We start from the raw sequence: 17,762 nt of genomic DNA, 5'->3' as shown, positions 1-17,762 counted from the left end.
TGTTACCAGACAAAACAACAACAGGACAGACAAAACGACAAAAAGCATTTACATGAAGACGGTGTTCTGTAGGGGCGTAGAGACAGAACTAGCATTTTGGAGACTAAACTAAACAGCAGGCCTCTTCTTTTCTCTCTTCTCCAGCTGTATGTGTTTGGTTCTGCATGTGCCTCTGCTAAGATTCAGCCATGCTTTGCTGGGGGAGTTTATGGGAGAGCTTCCTGTTCTTATTTTCACATTCCTTGTGGGGGGTGGGTGGGACGGGGTGGTGCTCGTGTTCTTAGTCGAAGGCGGGGTAACTAAACGACGTGCCGCTGTGTTGTGTTCCTCCAGCCGCCCAAGAAGATGAGCGCGGCGCAGAAGAGCCTGGCCAAGGTGGACAAGTCGGGCATGAAGAGCATGTCCGCCTTCTTCAGCCCTAAGGTCAAGCAGGAGAAGAAGTAGACCCGTGTGTGTGTGCGTGTGTGTGTGTGTGTGTGTGTGTGTGTGTGTGTGTGCGTGTGTGTGTGCGTGTGTATGCCATGAGTATTTTTGTTAATAAAGAACGATTTAAAGTCATCCCTGTGTGTCGCTCTGTGTATGATTTAAAACAATTCAAATGAATTTGTAGCCTAAACATTCCTGATGTAATACTATCCTACTCTTGACTCCAGTGTGTGTCAGTGGGACTTAAGGGCCATTCCCACCAAGAATGATAACTATAACCACAATGATCCACACAGACCTGCGATAAGCAGAGTCTCTCCTTGTGTTGATGAATGTGAGGGCTAAACTGTGATTGGTTTTGATTGGCTGTAAGCTTTTTATCATTCTCAAAATCTCTGAAAGTGATCCCCAGCGATATTGTTCTTCATGTCGTTATGGTTATGTGTTCATGTGTGAACGTCGTTATTCATATTAACGAGAGCGATATTTGTACTGTATATAGTTATCGTTCTTGAACGACCCTTTACTCTCGTGAGTCCAGTGTGTATCAGTGGTACTTAATTCTTGTGATTACAGTGCGTGTGTGTCAGTGGAACTTAATACTCTTGACTCCAGTGTGTGTCAGTGGAACTTAATACTCTTGACTCCAGTGTGTGTCAGTTGGACTTAATACTCTTGACTCCAGTGTGTGTTAGTTGGACTTAATACTCTGGACTACAGTGTGTGTTAGTTGGACTCCTACTCTGTGTGCAGAGCTCTGATCAACAATATTCTAGTCCTTTCTCTGGACTACAGTGTATCACAAGACATCAGCACAGCTGCTGGAGAAAGGAAATCATTTTCTCTGTGTGTGTGTCTAGATCTCTCTGGAAATGACTTTGTCTGTGAAACCCGAAAGCAGAACTGTGTGAAATGTGTTTCAAGTGTGTGAAAATGAAAAAAGAAGGAAGTGAGACGAATGCACCCAAGAAAAGGAAAGTTGGTCTCCAAGTACGTCTTGAGATTCGAAGGGCAGCGTTGCCGTGTCGCCGTGTCGGAATAGCATGCTTTTTTGGATTTTTGCATTTAAGTCTGATTTCGAATCCAACAGCAAATAGAATTCCTGACATAATAACAGTGGTGTTCTGGCATCATGTAACACACACACACACACACTCACACACACTCCTACCCAGTGAGGCACCTGTGTGCAGCCACAGATTTTCATTTCATGGTTGTGGTGTGGACTGCTCAGGGCCTCTGGTTTCAGATCGCCTCCACGCAACTTCCCATTCCTGAGAAAGAGCAACTGCCTACAGCACACGTAAAACACCTCTGAGGCCTGCTCTGGGACTTCACCTCATACACACACGACACGAGCCGTCTCTCACTGAGCTATCAGCACAATCAAATATTGCCACGACTGAACAGAGATCAAACAAGGCGTTATTAGTGAGACTTTTTTATTTTTGTTTTCCTTTCTCAAAATGTTCACAGCTTTCTCAAGGTGCATTTGGCCTTTACAAAATCAGCGCTTTCCTTGTAAGAGCTGAGAGACTTTTATGTAGAGTGAGTCTATGGGTGCCTCTAATTCAGCGTTTATACTGTACATCCTCCCTCCTCGGGCCTCGATCCTCACTGATCTACATAAAGAATGATGGGGCGGCGACAATGGGATAGTCTATACAGTTTTAGTTATAGATCAGTGGGAACGCCCCTCAAAGATCAAGGAGCGATGTTAAGAGGCACCCTGTGTCTTATCCTGTCTGTTGTGTCTTAGCAAACGGCTGACACAGCTGGCTGACCTGTTAGGTTGAAGATTGTGTACCGTACTGCTACAGGACAAAACACTTGCAGTTCAGCAGAGGTGGGTTACATTAGGGGTGTTCGGCAGAGAGGAGCTACATTAGGGGTGTTCAGCAGAGGGGAGCTACATTAGGGGTGTTCAGCAGAGGGGAGCTACATTAGGGGTGTTCAGTTCAGCAGAGGGGAGCTGCATTAGGGGTGTTCAGCTGAGGGGAGCTACATTAGGGGTGTTCAGCAGAGGGGAGCTACATTAGGGGTGTTCAGCAGAGGGGAGCTACATTAGGGGTGTTCAGTTCAGCAGAGGGGAGCTGCATTAGGGGTGTTCGGCAGAGGGGAGCTACATTAGGGGTGTTCAGCAGAGGGGAGCTACATTAGGGGTGTTCAGCAGAGGGGAGCTACATTAGGGGTGTTCAGTTCAGCAGAGGGGAGCTGCATTAGGGGTGTTCAGAGCTACATTAGGGGTGTTCAGTAGAGGGGAGCTACAGTAGGGGTGTTCAGTTCAGTAGAGGGGAGCTACAGTAGGGGTGTTCAGTTCAGTAGAGGGGAGCTACATTAGGGGTGTTCAGTAGAGGGGAGCCACATTAGGGGTGTTCAGCAGAGGGGAGCTACATTAGGGGTGTTCAGCAGAGGGGAGTTACATTAGGGGTGTTCAGAAGAGGGGAGTTACATTAGGGGTGTTCAGCAGAGAGGAGTTAGGGGGGTTCAGCAGAGGGGAGCTACATTAGGGGTGTTCGACTTGATGTAGCCGTCTTATGACGACTACAGACGCGATTATTTCTGAGATTCTGATACGTTTGCAAACCGGAAGTGTGCATACCATACGTCATGGTTGAAAACGTGTCAGAATCTCAGAAATAATCACGTTTGCAGTTGTCTTAAGACGGCTACATAAAGTCGAATCCCCCTTGTGATAGCTGATCTGGTAAATCAGGTGCAGCTTAATGAGACGCAGTGTGGGTTGGACCTGGCTCTGATTCCTCTTCCAGCTGACAGCCAGGTCCATTTCATAGGCAACTGACACATGAGTCTGATGTGAATCTGATGGGGGAGAGATGCCAAGGAGATTGAGGCAAAAATCTGATCTGACATGGGACACAGAGTCAGATGGATACAAAAAAGTTAATTTCCCAAAAAGGTGTGTTCCTTTAAATGACAGAGGTGAGGAAGATGAGGATCTAACCTGAGAAAGGTGAGGAAGATGATGATGTACACTGAGAAGGGTGAAGAAGATGATGGATTACCCTGAAGGACAGAGAGGTGAGGAAGATGATGGATTACCCTGAAAGGTAGAGATGTGAGGAAGATAAGAGTAAGCTGTTGAGGGAAATTGGTGAGGACGATGAAGGTGTTATCTGAGGTGGTGAGGACGATGAAGGTGTTATCTATTGAGGTGAGGAAGATGAGGGTGTTATCTATTGAGGTGAGGAAGATGAGGGTGTTATCTGATGAGGGTGTTATCTATTGAGGTGAGGAAGATGAAGGTGTTATCTATTGAGGTGAGGAAGACAAAGGTGTTATTTATTGAGGTGAGGAAGATGAAGGTGTTATCTGAGGTGGTGAGGAAGATGAGGGTGTTATCTATTGAGGTGAGGAAGATGAAGGTGTTACCTATTGAGGTGAGGAAGACAAAGGTGTTATTTATTGAGATGAGGAAGGGCACTCAGTGATGCAGGTGTGTATCGGAGCTCATGGAGTCCAAATGACGAGCCCAGGTGAGTTTCGGGAGTCAGGGCTCGAGTTCTCCAAACGCTCGATAATTCATGAGGAGGAGAAACACGAGTTCCCAAAACAACGGTTTCCACGGTGACCAGAACATATGTGGGGGTCGGTCAGGGACAAAGCTCTGTCCATATAAAGTTTTTACCACATCTACTCACTTATTTCTGTTGGGTTACCACATCTACTGACTTATTTCTATTGGGTTATGAGTTTGGTTCCTTAATCTTTTCCCCTCAGCAAGAATCTCTTCATACATCTGAATAGATTTTTGTTAAAAAAAAAAAGAATGTAAAAATTAAATAAAAGGCAAAAAAATTTGAGTTTCACTTGTTATTTCCATGTCAAATAGGTTTTAAAAAACAAACAAACAAACAAAAAGCAATCACTCTCCTCTCCAAACATGGAGTCCCATTGTCCATTGTCTGTTAGCATCTAATATCCACCTCTTTCTAGCCCATCACCTCTGAGGCTCTCTCTCCCTTCCTCCCATAATCAGCTCTCTTAAGCTCATAAGAGACCACATGAGGCCACATGAAGACCTGGAGGGTGGAAACGTTAAACACAACACAGACGCTAATTCTATCTCACAGATCCAGATCCAGATGGGTTTAAAATGGGACGTCTGAAAGGCTTAGTCCTTCTTCTTGAGTTTGGGTTTGAAGCGGAAGGTCTGAAAGGCTTTAGTCCTTCTTCTTTAGTTTGGGTTTGAAGCGGAGCGTCTGAAAGGCGCTCTCCACCACCTTGGGAAGATGTATGGGGTTGCGCTGGAGACGGCGGGCGCTGGCGGTCGTGCCACTCTGGCCCTTGCGTCTGCCCGTGGTGGGGGGGCCCGGTCCGGGCTCCGGTTTGGGCTCTGCGTGACGCAGCCGGGACTCGTCCATGGAGAACCGACGCGGGTCTCGCAGAACCCAGTTGGAGTGGAGGTCATGCTCACTGGTGCTGGTGGCCACTAGGGGGGGGTGAGAGAAGGAGATGGGGGGGTGGAGCGATGGAGGGAGGGATTAAGGAAGGGGATAAAGGAGAGAGGGAGAAAGAGACAGATGTGGTGAGGGAGAGAGAGAGATGGGAATTGAGAAAGTCAATTGCAGTCTATAAAGTCTATAAGCCTACCTTTATACAACTTTGCAACGACACACGCCACCTCATCCCCCCAACAGACACACACACACAGACACAGACAGACACGTGCACACAGACCCCACTCACACCCCCACACACACACCCCCACCCCACTCACTCACACACACATGACCTACCGACGAAGTCCACGTCGGCGTTGCCGTCGTCCATGTTGGGCTTGCGCTTGGGCTCCGGGTCACAGCTGGCGATGACGGAGTCCAAGTACTGGAGCGTGTCCTCCTCGTTAGGAATCGGAGGAGCGGTGGGCTCCGCTCTCGCGCTCTGACAACAACCCAGGCCAGAGAACGAGGAACGCGCGTTAATAACTCATCATTAACTCTATGTCTGTGGCTGTCTCATCATTGTAGAATAAGCGCAAAGTCTACTATGTTTTACTAAGAGTTTATAAACAGATGGTTAAACCAGACCTACTTGGAGGAGGCTATACAAGAAGCTATTTATAAGGCTATATGGCTGACTAAGATTTTTGTTTATCCCTCTAGGGTATAATACATTACAGCCAGATGAAAATAGATTAATAACAAATCACTAACTAACTCTATAACTAACCATGGCTTTGAAATCACTGTAATCAAGAAGAAGAAGGCCGCTATATGGCGGTACATTTAAGGCTGTAAATAGGTGCATTCGGACACACCAGGTTTAGGAACTCAGTTCCACTACTAACTGGAGAGGCTTTGTCTATAACTACAGTTCTACTAAAATGTACTAACTCTAGAGGCTATCCCTAAAACTACACAGTTCTACTAACTACTAACTGGAGAGGCCACCCCTAGAACTGCACAGTTCTACTAACTGTAGTGGCCACCCCTAGAACTACACAGTTCTACTAACTGTAGTGGCCACCCCTAGAACTACACAGTTCTACTAACTGGAGAGGCCACCCCTAGAACTATACAATTCCTAAAACTTTTTTTTCCTGTTTGTATTCACACACATGAGGAAATCATGTCTTCACACATTTGTAGTCCAATGATTACATGGCCATGAAAGCTTTGGTTCATGGGTTCCTGCCTGCAAGACTTTGGCACTGCAGGCCAACCTGAGAGACTGGCTTGTGTTGTTCCTACCTGAGAGACTGCCTTCTGGGTTCATACCTCAGAGACTGGCCTGCGGGTTCCTACCTGAGAGACTGCCTTCTGGGTTCATACCTCAGAGACTGGCCTGCGGGTTGAGAGACTGGCCTGCGGGTTCCTACCTGAGAGACTGGCCCGTGGGTTCCTACCTGAGAGGCTTTGGCCCGTGGGTTCCTACCTGAGAGGCCTTGGCCCGTGGGTTCCTACCTGAGAGGCCTTGGCCCGTGGCGGTTGCGGAGCGACCTTCTTCTTGGCCTCCGACGCCAGCGAGTTCCTGCGCTCGGCGTTGTGGATGTTCATGATGCTCTGCGTGTACTGCCTCCTCAGCGCCACCAGCTCCTGCAGGTACTGCAGACAGTTCTGGTTCTGCGAGTAGAGCCAGATCTGGTCCTGCCGGCTCTGGTAGTAGTACAGCGCCGTGGTGCTGGTGCTGGTGGTGCTGGTGGTGCTGGTGGACTCCAGGGTCACGGAGCTCTTGCTGCGCTTCAGCGTGGCGTCCGGTTCCAGGCGCGTACGGTTGGCCCTGGCGCCGCCGCGGGCCTCTCCCACCACCAGCATGGACGTGCTGCGCACCAGCTTGACCGTGCAGGCGCTGTGGTAGTCGTCCTCGCACCGCCCGCGGTGGCCGTGATTGGGCCGGAACACGGCGTTAATCTTCCTGAACATGGCTTCCTCGGGTGCCGTCACATTCCACAGAAACAGTTGAGGAGGAGTAGGATCCGCATGAGATATGAGACTGGAGCCAACTATGCAGAGTCAGACTTTAACCTACTACAAAGACAGGGTGTAACTAGTTACAGAGCTAGACTGTAGTCAATTACAGAGCAAAGCTGTAACCTACAGAGCCAGACTGTAGCCAAATACAGAGCAAAACTGTAACCTACTAGAGCTAGACTGTAGCCAAATACAGAGCAAAGCTGTAACCAACTACAGAGCTAGACTGTAGCCAAATACAGAGCAAAGCTGTAACCTACTAGAGCTAGACTGTAGCCAAATACAGAGCAAAGCTGTAACCAACTACAGAGCTAGACTGTAGCCAAATACAGAGCAAAGCTGTAACCAACTACAGAGCCAGACTGTAGCCAAATACAGAGCAAAGCTGTAACCAACTACAGAGATAGACTGCAACCAGCTACAGAAACAGGCTGTAACCTACTACAGAGCTAGACTGTAAGCAACTGACAGAGACCGATTGTAGCCAACTACAGCTCCAGATCAAGACTGGAACCTATAAACCTACTATAAGATCCTTCCATAGCTCCTGGTGACAAGAAGATAGTTTCCACATGGCCAGCAGCGAGCCTTGTCCGCGGTCCTGAAGCATCCTGTATAGTCCAGCAAAGGGCAGCGGCGGAACCCTCGACCTGTCACAGCCGTAGTCTAGTCCCTCCGTCTCCCTGCGTCTGACCGTTTCAGTGTGGACTGGCGGTGCCATGGCAACCGGAAATCCGAGCTGCCCGCTTGGCCGCGGCTGAGTCACGGACTCTCAGGTGTCCGACTTCAGGACTTCAGGTCGCTCGATCGGCTTCCCGCAGGCTCCAGCCGTCACGGACCCCGCCTGGAGGAGAATTCTATTGTGTGAGCACCGACCACGTCCCCTACTTAATACATGATCACGTAAAGCAAACAAATTCATTGAACCGGTTGAAAAGTAATTACACTTATTACATTAGGCTACACAAGAGAGAGAGTAACAAACATGTTGAAAAGCTACACTTTTCTGAGTTACCTGTCTATTGCACATTTTTAGAAAGAACTGCTGTACTCTAAAATAATTACTCTACTATAATTACATGGCAAAAAACTATTAAGTATGAACAAGACTACAAAAGTGTACAGTAGTAAGTACATGCTATCCTGAAGGCACATTGATTAGTATGAATACCTTTGACATAAAAAAGCATTTTGAGCCAGTTACACGCTTTTTCATGTAATCCACTATAAGGTACAGTGTGCCCTAATTGTTCAGAGAAATACACATTTGTGCAATTGTTATTCAAGAAATGCACTAAAGAGAAAAACGGCACTGTCCTGTAATTGTTAATGATTGAAGAAATGCACTAAAGATAAAAATGGCACTGTCCTGTCTAATGTCCTGTCCTGTAATTGTTAACGATAGAAGAAATGCACTCAAGAGAAAAATGGCACTGTCCTGTCTGGCGTCCTGTCTTCTAATGGTTCACTTGTCTCAAAATAGATGAAAAGAAACTAACTTCTCATCAGGCAAAGGAAAGCGTAGAGTGGGAATATTGCCAGCAAGCCTATTGGACGAAGTGGGGACCTGTAGTGAGGCTTTTGTGATAGAGCAGACTGGTTAGTGAATAGGCAGCTATTGACCGGTCACAATGGCTATTATCAAGTGTGCTGAATGATAAAGGCTCCGGGCTGCCTTTCCTGGACTGATTTAATTAGTGAGATTAGTTAGGCTGAGATAACCCATCGCTGATGGACAGAAACACTGCCATGTACATGGCTTTCTGCACAACGGACACACACACACACACACACACACACACACACTGTTTATACCGGCTCCTGGACAGAAACATGTACAAGTGCCATAGAGCTGTGGGACATTTGCATAAAAGGTTATGGACTTTCCGTGTTTAATTAAAACCACAGATGGGGAAATACTGTGGCACACACACACACACACCTGTGTCTCACTTCTCCACCCCGGGTTCTATATAAATACGAGGTTCTCCTTCAGTGCACCACAAGACTTTCCTTTCTCTCTCTCTCACACACACACACACACACTCACACACGGTCTCACACACGGCTATACACTTCAATGTGCTGAAGACCTCTACTGTATGTTGACCAAGTGAAGTAATCATCCTCCTCTGGTGAGTCTTCCTCAATCTCTTAACATACCCATCATGGCTCAGGACTGGTATGTACAGCAATTTGTGAAACTGAAGATCTCATGTATAGATGGATGGATGATTTGTGAAACTGAATAATGAATGGATGGATGGATGTATGATTTGTGAAACTGAAGAATGGATGGATGGATAGATGGGTGGATAGATACTTTATTTATCCCATGGGAAATGTATTTGCATATATGTGTAAACATACATGTTGTGTGTGTATACACACAATACACAATGAGTCTTTTTAATCTCTAAGTATACTGTAGGTGTTTGTAATATGTGTGTGTGTGTGCACATTGCTTTTTGTTCGGATGTTGCCGTGTGTATACTGTATATGTGTGTTGCCATTTGTTGTGTGTGTTGCCCATGTGTTATGTGTGTGCGTTGCCATGTTGATGTGTTTGTTTGTGTCTGTGTTGATGTGTGTGTGTGCATTGCCATATGTTATGCTTGTGTGTGTGCGTTGCCATATGTTATGTGTGTGTGATATGTGTGTGTGTGTTGCCATGTGTTGCATGTGTTACCATGTGTTGTGTGTGTGTGCCAGTAGTCAGCATGCTCTGTGAGAGCCGGCTGTGGACGGTGGTGTTCTGCCAGGAATGGGGACTCCCGCCCGACAGCTACAAAAACACTCCTGAAACCACGGCAACCTCCTCAAGCGCTCCCGCCACCCTGCCACGCCTCCTCACGCACGTCCCCTCGTCTCCACGGCAACCTGGCTCCGACGGCTGGTCCGGAAGACTGGTCTCCCCCGACGTGGACGTGCCCGGGCGGGTGGCCTCGTCCCCGGGCCCTGCGGTGGCGGCGATGGCGGTGGGGGGGGCCGAGCCCTTCCTGGTGCCCCCGTCCTGCCACAGCATCTGCCAGCACTACAGCGACCTCCACATCGCCGGCGACCAGGTGCTGCTGCTGGACCCCGCGGGCGCAGCCGACGCAGGGGGTACGTAATGCTATAATGTCCTAAATGTATACAGTACGTACCTCTAGTCAGCTTTGGCACTGTGCTGCTATAATGTCCTAAATGTGTACGTTACCTCTAGTCAGCTTTGGCACTGAGCTGCTATAATGTCCTAAATGGGTATGTTACCTCTAGTCAGCTTTGGCACTGTGCTGCTATAAATGTGTACGTTACCTCTAGTCAGCTTTGGCACTGTGCTGCTATAATGTCCTAAATGGGCACGTTACCTCTAGTCAGCTTTGGCACTGTGCTGCTATAATGTCCTAAATGGGTACGTTACCTCTAGTCAGCTTTGGCACTGTGCTGCTATAATGTCCTAAATGGGTACGTTACCTCTAGTCAGCTTTGGCACTGTGCTGCTATAATGTCCTAAATGGGTACGTTACCTCTAGTCAGCTTTGGCACTGTGCTGCTATAAATGTGTACGTTACCTCTAGTCAGCTTTGGCACTGTGCTGCTATAATGTCCTAAATGGGCACGTTACCTCTAGTCAGCTTTGGCACTGTGCTGCTATAATGTCCTAAATGGGCACGTTACCTCTAGTCAGCTTTGGCACTGTGCTGCTATAATGTCCTAAATGGGTACGTTACCTCTAGTCAGCTTTGGCACTGTGCTGCTATAATGTCCTAAATGGGTACGTTACCTCTAGTCGGCTTTGGCACTGTGCTGCTATAATGTCCTAAATGGGTACGTTACCTCTAGTCAGCTTTGGCACTGAGCTGCTATAATGTCCTAAATGTGTACGTTACCTCTAGTCAGCTTTGGCACTGAGCTGCTATAATGTCCTAAATGGGTACGTTACCTCTAGTCAGCTTTGGCACTGAGCTGCTATAATGTCCTAAATGGGCACGTTACCTCTAGTCAGCTTTGGCACTGTGCTGCTATAATGTCCTAAATGTGTACGTACCTCTAGTCAGCTTTGGCACTGTGCTGCTATAAATGGGTACGTTACCTCTAGTCAGCTTTGGCACTGTGCTGCTATAATGTCCTAAATGGGTACGTACCTCTAGTCAGCTTTGGCTCAGAGCTGCTATAAATGGGTACGTTACCTCTAGTCAGCTTTGGCTCAGAGCTGCTATAAATGGGTACGTTACCTCTAGTCAGCTTTGGCTCAGAGCTGCTATAAATGGGTACGTTACCTCTAGTCAGCTTTGGCTCAGAGCTGCTGTAAATGGGTACGTTACCTCTAGTCAGCTTTGGCACTGTGCTGCTATAAATGGGTACGTTACCTCTAGTCAGCTTTGGCACTGAGCTGCTATAATGTCCTAAATGGGTACGTTACCTCTAGTCAGCTTTGGCACTGTGCTGCTATAAATGTGTACGTTACCTCTAGTCAGCTTTGCCACTGTGCTGCTATAATGTCCTAAATGGGCACGTTATGGCTGCTTTGCACTGTACCACTTGAGGGGATTTGTACTCCGCTGTGGATAAAAGAGTCAGCTAAATGGATATAGTAGGGGGGATTATCAACAAAAAAGGGCCTAATCGTTACGCGTCGGATAGAAGCACCAAAATTGCTACAGACACTCTTTATGATGTATCTCATCATATCAGAAGGGGTGCCCCAAATTTCTGGTTCATTAAAGGGATAGTTCGGATTTTAAGACACGAAGTTGTATGGGTTCCCTGTCAGCAACGTAGTGCATCAGCACTGACTTACCCCCGACAGCGTCCTGTGAGCCGAGATCCAGCCGGTTTTTGATCGTTTTTGATGCCGGACTATTTTCTTCAGCAAGTTTCTGGGGTCACGAAAGTAAAGTGTTTTTCTTCTCAAAACCATATGCGTTCAACAGAGTGATATATTTGCACCACAAAAACGTTGTCCAGCTGTCAGTAGCGCGCAGTGATAGGAATCGCGAAAAATAAGTAAGTGATAACGAGGTTTGAATTTTTCCTGGACAACGTTTTTGTGGTGCAAATATATCACTCTGTTGAACGCATATGGTTTTGAGAAGAAAAACACTTTACTTTCGTGACCCCAGAAACTTGCCGGACTACTTTCTTCAGCATCAAAAACGATCTAAAACCGGCTGGATCTCGGCTCACAGGACGCTGTCGGGGGTAAGTCAGTGCTGATGCACTACGTTGCTGACAGGGAACCCATACAACTTCGTGTCTTAAAATCCGAACTATCCCTTTAAGGTCATTTTTTAAGGGAAAATCCAAGATGGCTGCCAGAAACGGCCTTAGGATAATAAAACATTGCATAGTTTGGGCATCTTGATTTATTCTGCTACTTTATCATTTCACATTTAATATATAGAGATGGTTAACAAATAATATATGCAAGATAACCCATGTAAACAATCTTACATGTCTATTATACAACTTTAAAGTGGAAAAAACAGGCTTAAAACGGTCAGAATGGCATGACTCCCCCAGTGAATCCTCACCTGAGTAGTTAATTATTCATTTATGCATAACATTAATATTCTTAAAAACTTTTGGAAGAATCACTTAATCATTTTCAAAAGACAGCTTATTGTTTAATTGTCCACATGAGCAGAGATCTAGCCCTAAATAGGAACACAACTCCTGTTATGCTAGCGTTAGCATTAGCATTAGCCAATGTAGACCAACCAGCTGGGTTGAGTTAAAGCTGGGCAAACAAAGGTATTCCTAGGCTAATTGTGTCCCTGTGATCACTTGGGGTCTTTTTTTGCATATTTGTGCCCTTTGGATCTTCCTGGGGGGTATTGTCGTATTCTTTCGGGCATAATGTTATAGGAACTATGAAATTTAGATTTGTACTACAGTAATGGTAGCCAGCTAGTACTAAGGTGTGTAAAATGTACATTGAGTAAGGCTGTGTCTCATTACACTTACTTCCGTCAGTACATTGCTAATGTGCACTGACCACTCACTGCCGTAGTGCTCACTTTTGATGGTTAGTACTGTCCAAAAAGGGGCCTTCCCCAAACTTCCCACAAAGGTGGGAGCATGAAACATTCTAAAATCTCTTGGTTAAATGCTGAAGCATTCAAAGTTCCTTTCACTGGAACTAAGGGACCAAGCCCTGTGCACCAGTGCACAAAGCAAGGTCCATAAAGGCATTGATGACAGAGATTGGTGTGGATGAACTTGACTGGCCTGCACAGGGTCCTGACCTCAACCCAATAGAACACCTTTGGGATGAATTAGATGGACTGAGAGGCAGTCTACTCATCCAACATCAGTGTGTGACCTCACAAATGTGCTTCTGAAAGAATGGTAAAAAAAAATCCCAGAAACACACTGTGGAAAGTCTTCCCTGAAGCTGTTATAGCTGCAAAGGGTGGACCGACATCATATTAAACCCTATGGATTAAGAATGGGTTGTGACTGAAATTCATATGTGAGTCAAGGCAGGTGACCAAATACTTTTGGCAATTAGTGTACAGTACTTAGGTTGCTTTTGGTATAGGGCAAAACTTTCAGGAAATACACATCAATAGAGTTTTCAAAACCTTGAGGAAAAGAGCAGGTTCGGCTCTCCCAGGTTTTCTCTCTTTTTTTCAACCTTTAGGGCAAAAAGTCAGCATGGGCTGCATGGAAATAATTTCCAGAAGTAACAGGTGCCTTCACTGCTATGACATTAAATCTTTTTCAATTACTTAGCCAGGAAACAAACATATTTGCATTGCTGGAGAGGTACACTTGTGTTCTTTACGATAAGACAACCAATCTTGAAAAATTCAATGATCTCAGGAAGGATTTGTTTTCTCAAAAATGTCTCTCAATGGAAAATACCCCTACCACACAGGCTGCACTGATCCAGCATTCAAATAGTGCAGTGTACCAAGCTAGCATTTGGTCCAAAGGTCTGCAAGCTATCCAGTCAGTGCTTTCTCCTGAAAAATATGGATGGACTAAATTAGATGATTCTTGGACACCTTTATGGACACTTTTACCAGAGGCAGCGAAAGTATGTAGAGAACTTCTTAATGTGACAGCAAAGCTGAGCCTCTCTGCCGAGTGCCGATGCCAGGATGCCAGGATGCTGGGTTGCCTTGCACAGCATTATGCCAATGTGCTGGAGCATGTGAATAGATGAGAATATGCAGTATGTAGGCTATGACTAATGTACTACTGTAATCTAGTGTGGTGTCATACAATGTCTTACAAAGTTACAGGGGACATGTGTGCATAATTTTATGATTTTATGAGATCTGCCTGAGGTGCTTCTCTGTGTTTACAGTATCCTTGAGATAGTGGATATATAGGTAGCCATAGTGTATTTCTTTTCATAATTTATTTTCTTTCAAGACAGTTCTTCTTACCCTAGGTAACCCTAGATATTTGGGGCATTCCTTCTAGGATGTCTCAGGATCACCCAAGGAACATACCCGATTTCAAGCTTTTTAGAGGTTGTTTAGATGGTCTTTGAATTAGCTGCCAATTATGTGGCGGGCACGACCTTAGCGCAACCTTTTTCAATTTCTTTAAAAACTCACTACCTGTTAAGGGATAGTTTTGGGCACACCTTCTAGGATGTCTTAGGGCTAATTCGTCTTTTTATCTATCCTTCCTTCCTTCCTCGGTTCTCCGGCTTGTTCTCACTGATCTATAAAGAACACTAGATAGACTATCCCATTGCTGCTGCCCCATCATTCTTTATCTAGGAAGGAAGGAAGGGAGGATATAAAAAGATGAATGAGAAGAGCCTTTAGGATCACCCAAGGAACACCAAATTTCAAGTTTATTAGACGTTATTTAAGTGGCATGTGAAATAGCTGACAATTTTGTGGCGAGCAGCACTGCCTTTTTCAATTTCTTTAAAAACTCACTTCCTGTTAGAGACATATTGGACACTCCTTCTAGGATGTCTTAGGATCACCCAATGAACATATACCAACTTTCAGGCTTTTTAGGGGTTGTTTAGATGGTCTTTGAACTAGCTGCCAATTTTGTGGTGGGCAGTACAGCCTTTTCCAATAGTTTTTGAATCAGCTATCAATTGTATTGGTGGCCATTTTGAATTTCTTCAAAATCTCTTTGAGATATTTTTGGGCACCCCTTCTGGGATGTCTTAGGATCACCCAAGGGACATGTATACCAAATTTCAAGCACTTTAGAGGTTGTTTAGGCAGTCTTTGAAGGAGCTGCCAATTTTGTGGCAGGAAGCGCAGTATTGTTTAGTTTTTTTCAAAAACCTCACTTCCTGTTTGAGAATTTTGGTGTAATCTTCCAGGATGGCTTAGGATCACCCAATGAACATATACACCAAATTTCAAGCTTTTAGGAGGTTGTATAGGTAGTTTTTGAATCAGCTATCAATTGTATTGGCGGCCATATTGAATTTCTCCAAAATCTCACTTCCTGTTTGAGATATTTTTGGGCACCCCTTCTGGGATGTCTTAGGATCACCCAAGGAACATGTATACCAAATTTCAAGCATTTTAGAGGTTGCTTAGGCAGTATTTGAAGGAGCTGCCAATTTTGTGGCAGGAAGCGCAGTATTTTTTGTTTTTTTTCAAAAACCTCACTTCCTGTTTGAGAATTTTGGTGTAATCTTCCAGGATGGCTTAGGATCACCCAATGAACATATACACCAAATTTCAAGCTTTTAGGAGGTTGTATAGGTAGTTTTTGAATCAGCTATCAATTGTATTGGCGGCCATATTGAATTTCTCCAAAATCTCACTTCCTGTTTGAGATATTTTTGGGCACCCCTTCTGGGATGTCTTAGGATCACCCAAGGAACATGTATACCAAATTTCAAGCATTTTAGAGGTTGCTTAGGCAGTATTTGAAGGAGCTGCCAATTTTGTGGCAGGAAGCGCAGTATTTTTTGTTTTTTTTCAAAAACCTCACTTCCTGTTTGAGAATTTTGGTGTAATCTTCCAGGATGACTTAGGATCACCCAATGAACATATACACCACATTTCAAGCTTTTAGGAGGTTGTATAGGTAGTTTTTGAATCAGCTATCAATTGTACTGGCGGCCATTTTGAATTTCTCCAAAATCTCACTTCCTGTTTGAGATATTTTTGGGCACCCCTTCTAGGATGTCTTAGGATCACCCAAGGAACATATCTACCAAATTTCATGCTTCTATCCGCCGCGTAACGATTTTTCACATAATCTCCCCTACTAATATGTGTAAATGTCCGCAGGCGATCTTCAGGCCAGACTCTGTCAGGACCCCGAACCCGAGCCGCTGCTGTCCTGCTGGGTCGAGCAGGAGGATGAGGAGGAGGAGAAGGAGAACGAGGAGGACGAGGGCGAGGACGCAGACGCCGCTGCTCTGGGCGCCCGCGAGGGTCCGTCCCTGCTGCCCCCCGAGGGTCGTCCGCTGTCCAACTCGCAGCTGAACCGCTACCTGGAGCAGAAGCTGCTGGAGCTGTACCGGCAGCACTTGGCCCAGGGGCCCGGCCCGGCCGCACCACAGCACCAGCACCAGCAGCAGAACCAGCGCCAGCACCAGCAGCAGGACCGTCTGGGCCCGAGGCCCGTCCTGGCGTCCGAGCTGCTGCAGACCAGCCTGGACCAGATCACGCTGCAGCTGCGGCGCCGCGACCACAACCTGGAGGCCGCGCGCGCCAAGGACATGGTCATGAGCTGCCTGCTCAGGGTGGCCAGCAGCCTGCAGTCCAGCGAGATCAGCACCCCCATACTGCAGATGTCCTGTAGCGCCGCGGAGAGAGAGCAGCACCCCGATACTAAAGATCTCCACTAATGCTAGAGATCAGAGCCCCCATACTGCAGATGTCCTGTAGCACCGCTGAGAGAGATCAGCACCCCCATACTGCAGATGTCCTGTAGCGCCGCGGAGAGAGAGCAGCACCCCGATACTAAAGATCTCCACTAATGCTAGAGATCAGAGCCCCCATACTGCAGATGTCCTGTAGCGCCGCAGAGAGAGATCAGCACCCCCATACTGCAGATGTCCTGTAGCGCCGCAGAGAGAGATCAGCACCCCCATACTGCAGATGTCCTGTAGCGCCGCGGAGAGAGAGCAGCACCCCGATACTAAAGATCTCCACTAATGCTAGAGATCAGCACCCCCATACTGCAGATGTCCTGTAGCACCGCGGAGAGAGATCAGCACCCCAATACTGCAGATGTCCTTTAGAACCGCTGAGAGAGATCAGCACCCCGATACTAAAGATGTCCTGTAGCACTGCGGAGAGAGATCAGCACCCCGATACTGCAGATGTCCTGTAGCACCGCGGAGAGAGATCAGCACCCCCATACTGCAGATGTCCTGTAGCACCGCGGAGAGAGATCAGCACCCCGATACTGCAGATCTCCACTAACGCTAGAGAGACCAGCACAATACTGCAGATCTGCAGTGATGGTGGAGGAGAGAAAGAGAGATCACTTAATGTATGTGTATGTGTGTGTGAGAGATAGGGGGGGGGGGTTAAAGGTCACTCGCTGTGCTTTGGCAGTGCTGGATCTGAGCATGTGAATGTAAAAACTATAGCACAACACAGCACAATGTGACACCACAGTGACTTCACCACTCCACTGATACATGCAGCATGTGGACAGCACAGTGACTTCACCACTCCACTGATACATACAGCATGTGGACAGCACAGTGATCTGTCCACTCCACTGATATATACAGCATGTGGACATGTTCAGTAGCTTAACACTTTGAATGCCGAACTGTTTTCGGAAGCTTTGGTCAGCAGGAGTCTAGCATGATCTAGATTGGAGTGCCAGCAATCTAGATCATTGTTGACGTTTTTTGTAGAGACACAGCGTATTCTATGTTATAGTTATATGGACACGTGTCTCGTTTGAAAGGTGAGACTTTAAGCTCTCAGTGGGTACAAACCTTTTATTTCT

General features: G+C 46.5%; 3 protein-coding genes across 4 annotated transcripts in view; 2 read left to right on the top strand and 1 right to left on the bottom strand.

Annotated features, from left to right (window-relative positions):
- Positions 1–558, top strand: part of rnaseh2b (ribonuclease H2, subunit B) — a 7,338-nt gene extending 6,780 nt beyond the window's left edge. For both annotated transcript variants that reach the window (XM_062535057.1, XM_062535056.1), the window contains one exon: positions 334–558. In XM_062535057.1, the coding sequence (XP_062391041.1) occupies positions 334–444 (111 nt within the window). In that variant the 3' untranslated portion in view covers positions 445–558. The remainder of the gene's footprint in view (positions 1–333) is intronic.
- A 4,021-nt stretch (positions 559–4,579) lies between these two features.
- Positions 4,580–7,581, bottom strand: LOC134079005 (uncharacterized protein C13orf42). Its single transcript, XM_062535170.1, has 4 exons — positions 7,387–7,581; positions 6,354–6,818; positions 5,187–5,331; positions 4,580–4,879 (listed from the first exon to the last, which is right to left on the bottom strand). The coding sequence occupies exons 1-4, from the start codon at positions 7,579–7,581 to the stop codon at positions 4,611–4,613; spliced, it is 1,074 nt and encodes a 357-aa protein (XP_062391154.1). The 3' UTR covers positions 4,580–4,610.
- A 1,330-nt stretch (positions 7,582–8,911) lies between these two features.
- Positions 8,912–17,740, top strand: LOC134078889 (TLR adapter interacting with SLC15A4 on the lysosome). The gene is made up of 3 exons (XM_062535055.1): positions 8,912–8,995; positions 9,576–9,965; positions 16,079–17,740. The coding sequence occupies exons 2-3, from the start codon at positions 9,581–9,583 to the stop codon at positions 16,639–16,641; spliced, it is 948 nt and encodes a 315-aa protein (XP_062391039.1). The 5' UTR covers positions 8,912–8,995; positions 9,576–9,580; the 3' UTR covers positions 16,642–17,740.
- Positions 17,741–17,762: the final 22 nt, after the last annotated feature.

The sequence above is a fragment of the Sardina pilchardus genome, chromosome 4 (genome assembly GCF_963854185.1).
Source record: "Sardina pilchardus chromosome 4, fSarPil1.1, whole genome shotgun sequence".
Taxonomy (NCBI): Eukaryota; Metazoa; Chordata; class Actinopteri; order Clupeiformes; family Clupeidae; genus Sardina; species Sardina pilchardus.
Note: the sequence above shows the minus strand (reverse complement) of the source record. Positions and strands in the feature narration are given on the sequence as shown.